The sequence below is a fragment of the Crocuta crocuta genome, unplaced genomic scaffold (assembly GCF_008692635.1).
Source record: "Crocuta crocuta isolate KB4526 unplaced genomic scaffold, BGI_CrCroc_1.0 scaffold465, whole genome shotgun sequence".
In the NCBI taxonomy this organism is placed as follows: Eukaryota; Metazoa; Chordata; class Mammalia; order Carnivora; family Hyaenidae; genus Crocuta; species Crocuta crocuta.
In genome coordinates, this window is record NW_027528912.1 from 784,247 (window position 1) to 795,980 (window position 11,734).

General features: G+C 40.8%; 1 protein-coding gene across 2 annotated transcripts in view; it reads right to left on the bottom strand.

The window, feature by feature from the left end:
• PCMTD1 (protein-L-isoaspartate (D-aspartate) O-methyltransferase domain containing 1) overlaps positions 1 to 11,734 on the bottom strand; it is a 72,996-nt gene continuing 61,262 nt past the window's right edge. For both annotated transcript variants that reach the window (XM_077757095.1, XM_077757096.1), the window contains 2 exons: positions 10,522 to 10,645; positions 1 to 2,588 (listed from right to left, as the gene is read on the bottom strand). In XM_077757095.1, the coding sequence (XP_077613221.1) occupies positions 2,221 to 2,588; positions 10,522 to 10,645 (492 nt within the window). In that variant the 3' untranslated portion in view covers positions 1 to 2,220. The remainder of the gene's footprint in view (positions 2,589 to 10,521; positions 10,646 to 11,734) is intronic.

Sequence of the window (11,734 nt, forward strand, 5' to 3'; positions counted from 1 at the left end):
TTTCACTTGAATTTTCATTTTTTATTTCTACTTCTTTATTTAAAGTCAATAATAAAGTCACAACTGTAAAATGAATGAATGCATTTAAAAACACAAAAGATACATTTCAATGACAAAAATATGTAACGACCATGAAAATCTGCTGTACACTTTGCCAAGGTCCACAGAATAAAAGATCACATGAGCAAGTCAACCTTCAAATATAACCTTAACGAAAACTCTCTTCTGAATCGTAAAAGTGTCATTTAAGAATATGTATGTGTACGTATCTGGACACCAGCTCCAAAACCAACAGTGTGTACAGGGCATGGCTGGGGGGGAGGGGGAGGTGCTGGATAAAAAGATGTGGGTGGGCACCAGGAACTCAGTACTAAACCTCTAAAGCTAACATTTAATTTAAAATAAAGTGAACATTCCCAACAGATAATAATTGTATAAAACTTTTTCCTTGATAGAAATGAGATGGGACATTTCTTAACAGTAAATGGCTTAGTAATCATCTGAAAAAAAAAAATTGTGGAGATAACACCCAACCCCCAACCCTGATCACCTGGCCCTAGCCCCTGGTATAAAACCAATACCTTCCATGAAATTATCTTCCCCATTACTAAAATACCCTCATTTACTTGAGATAATTCATACTCAGAATATTTCAAATGCTCATTTTTAAATGTGTAGAATTGCCAGAGCTGAGATTTTTTTTAAACTATGGATTACTAATAGTTGAATCTTTGAAGAGAGATAATAATCATCCTTTTACTACGTATCAATTGGGTTTCATTACACATATTTGATACACTACTGCAATAGGGATGCTGGTGGTAATAAGCGATAGCTCTCAAAATTTTCCTTTTAAAAAATACATAATCCCATGTAACACGAAGTAGAAAGTCTGTTACATTCTGTACTTTCTTAACAAGGAATGGCTGTTTTCAGGCCCTTGTGGGAAGAAAAGGAACAAATCAAAAATGGCATTTACTGTTGTACCACTGAAAGCTATAATTAATATTCAAATGATGGATAGTTTAAGTGTGTGATATTAAGAAAAAAGTGATAATTATAATTTTACCAAAAAAAAAAAAAACCACCCCACACACCATGAGAAAGTTAAATGAGCACAACGTAGGTCCCAAAGATTACACTATGATTCTGAACTGGATTTTCAAAGCAAGAGGCATCAACATACAAATCCCGTGAACATCTCATACACTACAAAGATGAACTTCTTCCGGAGGCTAGCCCAGTCCTACCTTGTAAAAGACAAAGATTCAAATGAACCAGAAGTTCCATTTGCTAAAGTGCTCCTGCCTCTGAGCGCATCCCAAGAAAGGGGTCGCACTCATGCTGACTCCCTACCTGTGTTACCGACTGTCGTACAGAACAGCGGATCTTTTTAAAACCAAATACTTTATACAGTGGATAAGAGAAAACCCAATCCCAAACATACTATCTTCTAAAACTCTGGAGAGTAAGATAACCTCATTATTTTTAAATACTGAAAATGCAAAGGGTCCATACAAATTAAGAACTGTATGAAGTATATACTTTTTATTTAACATTCACTTGATGTGCTCTTAAAATCTCTAGGAGAGAAGCAGGTATTTTCCCATGTCTTTTGGCAATAGGTTCAAAAGCAAAAGTAGCAATGCCACTGAGTTCCACGAAACTTTTTTTTTTAAAGCTAAATTATTCAATATCTGTATTGTTATTGCACTCATAGATTGCCCGGAATACTATAGCAACTCAGCAATAGTGACTGCAACGAAAGTAAGGTAAGTGGGTCTACACAGCGTCTGATTTCCTAAATCAGATCACAACGTTTTCATAGAGGAAATGAAAACAACTGCTGTTCAAAAACCAGTATATGCTGAACAGTTATGTAACCTTCTATAAAATGAAACGTGAGCTTTACCACTACAAATCCGTAAGGAATCAGAAAAGGATTTACAGTACCCAAATCTCGAGTATTGTTGCATTTCATCCTTGAAGTCACTCTGAGTTAAAACAGCATTTTTTCCAAGATTTAAAGAAAAATATATTTTATAAAAAGGGATTTAATTACTGAATACATCATTTTTATTACTAAGACAGAAACAAGTCATTTTTTTTCCACTATAATTCGCTCTGTTGAGAGAATTCGCTCTCGTTTAACTCCTAACAAATGCTACATTTTCAAGACTAAAGGAATTATCAGTAGGCATTCTTTCTTCGTGATCTAAGTTATTTTTCTCTAAAATATGTCAAGTAAGCCTTTAAAGATTCAGGGAGAGGGAGTTTCATGATTTTTTCTCTCAGTAAATTCTGAGGTGGCTCCTCTGGCTTCACGACTTCACTGTGATCTTTCTCTTCCTCTTCTTTGTTATCTTCTTCCATTTTGTCATCTTCCTCACTGTCTAGAGGCTGAGGAATAAGCTGGTTACCCACAAATACGTAAGTATTGATTCTCTGTTTAACCCTCTTTCTTTTCCTTTTGGGTGGAGCTCTCTGAGGAATTCCCTTGGCCTGCATCTCATCGTTTATGAAATTCCTAAGTGTACGTCGGATGTAAATACGAGCCAAGTCTTGGAGGTTCCTGACAGCACAGGGAGCTAAAAAAACAAACACACACACACACACACAAAACATAAAAAAGTTAAAACATATACCTTCCATTCCTTCACAGAACAAAATATTTCTTAGCAAACGTTAGAGAACACAACGTATAAAAACTCTATTTACCTAACAAAGAATTCTCTGCGCCAAGCCCCCATTCTAAGTCCTATGGATATGTGTGTATGTGTGTCCCCAAGTATATCCATGAAAATTCTTTGAAAGAATAAGTAAGAACTTAGGGACAGGTTACCTAAGAATGAAGAAGTTAGGGAATGAGAACAGAGGAGAGGTCTTATACGACATATTTTTTTAATATATTTGATGTTGAAACCTATCCAAGAGGACGATCTATTCCAAAAACTCAAATAAAGGCAACATTTGAACAACTGCCTCAGTCCGAGTTTTAAAGCTAGTACTCGTGCACGTACACACACGTGCACGCGCGCGCGCGCACACACACACACACACACACACACACACACACACACACCGAGCTTTCCTCTGTAAACCAGTAAGCACAGCTTACTTAGGCAAAGGCCCACCGGAAATCAAGCTGCAAACAACCTAATAGGCCAAAGCCTGTTAGTAGGTTTCCTCTAGTTACTGACGTTTACCTCTGCCAAACACAGACGTGGTGCTGGCTCCCACCTCCCACAGATCTGTAAGCGCATAAGCCCTAGAACACGTACTCTTCTTTGTAGCCTGCTCAATGCTTTATACATAGAGAAATTAATTCCCTCGTCCCACTTGAAACGCATCGCTCCTAGTTTCCATCCCTGTGGAAACAAAACTAGCATCAAAGATCCTTCTCAAATGCCTCAACAAAGAATAAAACCGACCCTCCTCAGTGAAACAGCACTGAAAAATCTTCACTTATGTTTTCTTTCTTTACTTGGGGTACTCTTTTCCTGGATACTTCCCTTGCAAACTTTTTTGTTATAACCTACGAAATCCTGCCTTCTTCAGGAACTCTTCGGCATGCGGTCTCCCTCTGCCTTCAGACTGTGAGCGCCTGGCACGAGGGGCCAAGGCCGTCTTCCTGGCGCTCTGGCCCGGGCCCTGCTGGTGCCAGGCTTGCACGGAACTTCCTGTCCAAGGCTCCGAGCCTCCTTCACCAGACCCTCTCCCAAACTGGACACACGCTGCAGTGGGAGGTAGGGTTTTCTGTAAAACCCGATAGGAGGGTCTTTACCAGCTGAATCCACGACCTATTGGCACACCCACCGCAAACCCTTTTTCTTCAAACCTTTGTCAACTCCCTCCCGAAACCTAAAATAGAAAAGAATTCCAAAGAGCCATGCTGGGCACGTTCAACTAAAAACTCTGTGGCCTACTATCTGGGCCTGCCCGCAACTATCTGAGATGGAAACTGAAACAACATATGACGATTTGAGTTCAAGTCCTGCTTCTGCCAACGGTGCATTTTGTGAACGCTGGTAAGTACAAACAGGGGTGAAATCCCACCCCTTACGTGGTACAACCTGCAAGCTATCACCTGTTCTGCCTGCCTCCCCAAACTGTGACGCTGCTGCCTGTTCACTCAACAGCTGCGTGTGAGACTGTACGCCAGGTACTATTAAAGAGCTCATTTAGACACAGTGAATGATTTAGGCTATGAAAGTCCCTGCTCTTATGGAGTTCTTTTATTTGGGGAAGGGACAGATAAAAAAATAATCATGAAAAAAAAAAGAAGGCAAGAGAAGCAACACCAATGGCATACAGAGTAACGTGGGGTATTGGCTACTTCCGACAGGCAGTCCCCAAATGGTCTCTCTCAGGAGAGGCATGCCTGAGCGAAATATGAAGAATAATATGAAGAAACAGCCATTTGTAAATAGCTTCATGCAGAGAGAACAGCACATTCAAGGAGCTGAAAGAAGGCTAATGTAGATGAAGTTGCGAGCAGGAAGAAAACAGTAAGGGATGGGATCGGGGGGGATCTTGTAGGCCCTGGTAAAAAATGTGCCTTGTACCGGCCGTGTAGCTCCTCACGGGTTTTACAAAGGCGGGGTCATGATGCAATGAAAATGGCACTTGGGTTCCTGTGTGGAATATGGATCGGAATGAGAGGGAGCAGGAGAGCAGCGGGAATAGTCCAGTAATCCACCTGAGATCTGACCACACTCGGATGCAGATTAGAGTATGGGAGGTTGGCAGTAATGATGTAGAGAAGTGGACAAATTTGAAACACATGTTGAAGGCAGGTTGGACAGGCACTGGATGTGTGAGAATTTTCAGTCCAGACAGACTGAAATTGATAGATGCTAATTACTGACATGAGAAAGAGGAAGAATAGCCGGAGAGAAGAAAGCCCAAATGCTGTTCTGTGTTAAATCGGGGATGTCTGTGAACACTTCCTGAATGGAGATTTCAGAAAGAAAAACAACAGGGACATACTGGTTACCATCTCAGCGCATTACATGCAAGAGCACATCCCGCGCTAAGTGAGGAAAAGGAAGTAGACAGAAGTGAAATAACGTGATCCCAGTCACAGAGGTCACAAGTGACATGACGTGGGACCTGGTGTGGGTGGTTTTGACTGCACAGCCTACGCTCCTGCCCAACCACAGGCAGCTCAATCATGAGGCTGGGGCTCAGGGGCACAGCCAGGGCTGGGGACAGAGATCCGGGAGCCATCGGCCCCTCGAGAGCACCCAAGGGGGAGTGTGGCCAGAGAAGAAACCTACACCCGAGTGAGCTCTGAAAAAGCAGGGGTGGGGGGTGGGGGCTGGTGGAGAATAAATCTATAGAAGAGTTCTGGGAATTTTATTAAAAGAGCTAAGAAACAGAGCTATAATTAGTCTTTTCGGCTGGTCTTTGTTCTGCCACCGCTCTCACATTTTCGGTATTCTCTGTTAACACCTTAATTACGCTCCTCCAAGGATGCTGCCAGAATGAGGAACCTTTCAGTCCTAACCTGCCGGAACACCTGAACTTCATAAAGAACCAACGAGACCCAGAAGGGGAAAAGACTGCGACTTAAGTCCTAAAATAGCATCCCCATGAGCTTCGTTTGTCTAAATGGTACAAAAACTTTTAGATAATTCTCGGCCCTAGCTATTCAAAAACCTCCCATATCTTCTATTCTTTGACTCTAGATATAAGGATTTAATGGACTACACAATACTAACGCTGACTGCCATTAACATTTTATTTTGAATCCAAGCTTTCACTCCAAAATTATAATTAAGGTTATCTCTAGCACACACACGTAAGCTCTATTCGTTTCCCAAAAAGGTAGTCTCTGCCAAGATTTCATGGGAACCTAGCAGTCAGCATTTTTGTTTTTATTAGCAAAGACTGAAAAGGGCATTATATTTAGGTCAAAATCACAAAAGCACGGATTTGGGGCCACCTTTTAACCTACAAAAACAGCAGCTTCGTATGCTCACTGTGGTTAGTGCCACAATTTATGAACTCTCTTGTCCCTAGAGACTTTTAACGAGAAATCTACATTTGGCTTTCCATTCCTGACACAGCTCCGAAGAGCTGTAAGAGCTTCCTCAGTGAGAAGAGCAGAACAGGTTCCTTTCAAGCACACCTGAGTTTATGCTAAAAAGGCACCTTTGGGAAGCCCCGGAGCGAGCTGGGCTGCTTGCCAGAGGACTGGAACTTTCAGTCGCGCTCTCTGGGAGGGCAGGAGGGGCCGGAGGCTTAGTCAATCATAAACAGCCAAAGACTGAATCAATCAAACCTCCATAAGAAGCCTGAACTGAAAGGGTTCAGGGAGCTTCTGGGCTGAATACAAGTGGAGGTGCCCGAGGGCATGCGGAGGGGGCACGGGAGCTCCATGTGTCCTCGCCCCCAACCCCCTATGCATCCACTCAGCCAGCCGTTCCGGGCTGGGGCCTTTTATGATAAAATCGGTAATCTCGTAAGTGAACTGTTTTCTGGGTTCCGTAAGACACTCCAACAAATTCCAGAAAGCGGTTATGGGGGTTTCTGATTTATAGCCGGGCTGACGGAAGCACAGGTGAAAACCTGTACCTGTGACTGGGGTCTCAAGGTGGAGGAGGAGGAGGCAGCCTTGTGGGGTAGAGGCCCTTTCACCTTCAGAGTCTACGCTAACAGTGGTTAGTGTCAGAAGGGGGTCAGATCGCAGGACACCTAGCTGGTGTCCGCAAAGAATTGGAGAATTGCTTGGTGTGGACAAATCCACATATCTGGGATACAGAAGTATTTAGTGGGTGGTGTAGAGAGGAAACCGCTTTCCTTAAGTTGGTATAGAGTTTTCTCCTTTTTCCTCTTACTCCTTCTAGAGGGCCCGCCCTCAATGTGAGGCAGCTCTTCTAGAATGTTGTATACCACCCCCAAACAAAGACAGACTTGGGTTGAATCAAAAGTAGTGATAAACCAGAGGAAAAGTCCTAACTACATTTTAGTAACTGTTTATGTAGACAATTTCGTAGCTACAAAATGCATTTGGCCCAAGATTTGCATGGGTATTTTTTCAGTTCTTTTTGCTAAGAGCCTTTCATCCTTTAATCCCCTATAATTAATGAAATAATGTTCCCTAAACAGCAATTTTCACAGAAGAGGAAACTTGTTATTCCAAACATTCTATTAACTTCTGACAAATAACATCTTCAGAACTTTTTTCATTCTATGAACATTACTCATAGTGAAGCTTTTTTTTTTTTTTTAAAAAATCGTAATTCCTGGCTCATGTTTATGCTATTGATTTTTTTTTTTTATTGTAGAGACTTTCAAGTATGTACACAAGAGAGTGAACAGTATAACGAACCCCATGCACCGGACACTCAGCTTCGACCCTCACACTATAGCCAATCCTACCACACCAATGCTCCCATTTCCTCCTCCCAAACCCACCACACACTATTCTGGTGACAAATTTGGATACATCATTTCCCCTGTAAGTATTTCAGAGGTTATGATGGATCTTTTTTTAAATTTAGGCTCTTCCCCCATTTTATCCCTTTCAACCAAATTTCTCCTCCTGCTTGACCTTCACAGTTATGTCCATCAACCCAACCAATGACAGTCTCATTAATTACCTAGGTCTAAACTGTATCGATATCCTTAAAATGGGGACGAATGAAAATTGCCCATTTATAACATATCATCATCCATGACATTCGTAAGTATGTTACTGCAAAACCACATTTACAACCTGGACTCCTCTGAAGGACACTAATCTGGGAAACTGTCAGATAAAGAGGAAATGTCTCAGGCGACAAGTCTCCATGAGAAAGTAAAACACCTAAATGGCTGATGCACAGAAGTCCACAGGGACCTCTATAAGGACACAAGTATCTTCATAGATATATGTTGTACTTGTGCCTAGGCCACTGTCAAAACCAAACTGTGTCACAGAATTTTTTTCATTACTTCTTTTTTGTGACTCTCTAACCTGTTATGATAGGTTAAAGAAAATGATCATAAATATGACCTGTAATTCTAATACTTGGGAAACAGGAGGAAAAAAATAGTTTTATTTTGTTATTACTGCTTTTAGCAAGGAGTTGAAATAGTCAAGTGACCTTAGTATGGTATAGTCCATATTATAGTAGGTACCATACAGTATAGTCTACTATATATTATAGTATGTGCTATATGGTATCTACATATACATGTCATATATGTACTATACGGTAGAGTCTACTATGAATTATAGTACATACTACACGGTACAGTCTCCTATATATTATGGTATATACATACACCTCTGTATACAAGGGTGTGTGTGTGTGTGTGAGTGTGTGTGTGTGTGTGTGTGTGCAGTCTACCAAAAAGGATACTGTGAAATAACCATATCATGCACGTGAATACAAGTGACAGTTACTTGGTTCTGGTGATAGGTGAAGAAGTCCCTCTCAGTCCCAGAGCACATCTAGCACGTGTCTCTGAATAAACAGGAGGGACATTTAAATTTAACATTCAAGCAGAGTAACTTTACTAATAGGATGAGCCTTTTTGATAATCCTTTTTTTAATCATTCTGATTTTTAATTCTCTATATATGCAAGTTTCCTGATGTAATGGTTTTATGTGGCTTTGTTTTGTAGATTGACTCATTTTTGTAAGTAACATACAACAGCATCAAGTATGTCTGGAAAAAATGGCTGATTAACAGTTTCTGAATTATAAAAAGTTCAAAACGCAGTTTGAAATCAGAGTGCCTGATTTCTAACTGAGACTGAAGTAAGAGCATGGCGTCAGAGCTGATGGATCTCATGAATCTGAAGAGTGGTCACCAGGCCTCTCAGACAGCAGCTCCTGCTATGGAGGAATGCTGGGGAGCCCTCTCTGGGGTCGAGGGAAGAGCCGTTCCTGCCACTCACCGCCCCTGACCCCAGGACCTCCTGGGGCTCTCTGCACCACCACACACCCCCCTCCCCACGGCAGGAGGACTGCTTTGTATGGTTTGTGTGCACGTGGGGCCTTTCACTTCTCTCTTCCTTCACTCACACACATGAAGCTCTGCTCCCCTGATGGGAGGGAGGCTGGCCAGGCTGCCTGCAGCCGCACGGCCCTAATTTAAGGATGCAGATCCCAGTCATATCCCCCAACTCCTTTAGTAGGTGATAAAACTGACAGCTCACTTCCTAGCTATCTGACCACCAAATCCATCTCTCCATTGGTAAGAACTTCGAAGACGGAAAAACAGGCCACAAAAATCACATGGCTGAAAAGAGGGTAAAATAAATGATGAAAATAAAACTAAATATAAAGCCAGGTTCTTTTGAAATTCATTCATTTAAAAAGCAAGTTAGAGCAAGAAGTCTACCACGGTAAAGTTCATTTTAGGTAAAGAACTTTACTTACCAACTTCCAAAATCGTGATCTATCACAAGCCAATTAATACTACTCTTATTTCTTTTTCTTCTTTGAACTGCAGTAAGTTGATCACTTCCTCCTTCTTGAAATACTGTTTTCTTCTTGGTTGCCAACACAAACACCTCTTCTCTCTCCTCACTCTCCCCCAAGTGCTCTCATCCATTCTCATAGCTTAAAATGCCATTTTCCCGTTGAGGATTCTCAATTTATACCTTCCTCCTGCAACAGGTTTATAACTGGACTACCTGACATGTGCACACCGACAGGAAACTCGGATGTGGCCAGAATAAAATGACTCCTCTTCATACACCTACTTACAAGTCATTCCATTGCCGGTCTTGCGAATGGCAATAAAATGGTACCACCACCCAGCTAGCTGCTCAAGGCCAAACTTCACACCCTCCTTTTTTTCTCTACCACCGCCTTCTAGTTACTGTTTTTCTACCTTCAAACAAGTCTATCCACATCCAGTACGGACTTTCCCTTTGAGTCTAAGACAAGTCTTGTTAAATCTATCTTCTACACTCTAGCCAATGAGCTTCAACTACCCTGAAACTTATTTCTGCTCTTGGAACAAGCAAGCTCTTTTAGCTCAAATAAAGGCTTTTGTGTTTGTCGTCCTTCTGTGTAGAAAACGACAACAGGGGCGCCTGGGTGGCTCAGTCGGTTAAGTGTCCGACTTCAGCTCAGGTCATGATCTCACAGTTCGTGGGCCTGAGCCCTGTGTTGGGCTCTGTGCTGACAGCTCAGAGCCTGGAACCTGTTTCGGATTCTGTATCTCCCTCTCTCTCTGACCCTCCCCTGCTCACGCTGTCTCTCTCCCTCTCTCAGAATGTTTAAACCAAACAATAAATAAAAAAAAAGAAAATGACAACAAATTCAATAATAATCAATAAAGTCACCACTATAATTAATAAATTCATGATTTCTTTGGCCTGTGCCTTCTTTTCATATGTCCATGAAGGCAGCTAAGTGTCTGGTGCAAGGTAGGGACTTTAACCCACTCCCACAAAAAAGCTGAATAAATCTGTTAAATATATAGCTATTTCTTTAATTTTTCATAATTATATAGTCCATTAAACCCCAAGCATAAGAGCTGCACAATAGTCGGGAAGGACCAGCAGTTACTTACGGAGTCCTACAGAATCTGGCTTGCCATTATCATTCTTACTTGGCTGCACGAGTGGAGCAAATGAAACAGCAAGGATATTTTTACTTTCCCAAGTGTTTTGTCCAGTTCGCATAATTTGTGTTAACTATTTGGAGGAAAACACAGAAAGAGAACGGCTTAATCCTGGAAATGCGATCACCTTATGGCACAATTTTATTTTCATGGAATAACTGCCAATAGTTGCTATATAATCATTTGTATTTGAATGCAACCAAATTACTATAATTTAAATACTTACCGTAAAATAAGACAAAAGAAATCACAAATATTTGCAGCTCAAGATAGATAAGTTAATGTGAATAGACATCCAAACATGATCAAGGAACTCATCATGTTATATTTGGGGTCTGACAGCCTCTAGGGGTCTTACTCCAATCCACACATGCCAGGGAACCCCAAATTAGATGTCTCACTAGGTTCAGTTGTTTGGTTAAAGCATTATGTAAGGCATCAATAAAACCATTTTCTGTTTACTGCACCAGTGAGTCAACTTCATGGTCGTCAATGACAGTAATAAAATACAGATTCTCATTCTAATCCTAACTTAGTACTCCACAAATAAACGTAATTAATCACAAGAACATTAGAAGTCTTACCTACCTGGCAAAAACCCATCCCCAGTCCTTGGAAAAAAGAAAAATTAGCTCGGTACATTGCTTGATCAAGTTGAATTAATATCTTCAATTTCTATTATAAAAATAAGCCCATTTGACATCAGGATAATAGTATATACTTAATATTTAATAAAATACCAATGGGAAGCCCTATCTTAAAAATATTTGAAAAGATATTTTTAACAGAAAACAGAAGATTGTTCATCTGGGAGTCTCAGCTCTGGAAGCATGCAAATAATAATATTTTCCCAGGAATCTTTTTTAATGAATGTTTTTATATTAGGTCTTTTTATAACTGACAAACAATTTGCTACAGAGCACAGTGCATGGTGATGGTGAAATCTACTGAGTTACAAATAACATGCTGTGATGTGAAGGGCCCCCCCCCGAGATTATAAACTCCAAAATGATGAGGCAAGGTCCCAGTTGTCTTACATAATTTATTTTCTACCATATAAACCACAAGGCATTTTAGACATCTCAAACTTAAGTTAATATGAATATTAAAGATTCTTTTTTGAAATGCATTTTTATTTAAAAAAACTTTTTAAGAGAGCAAT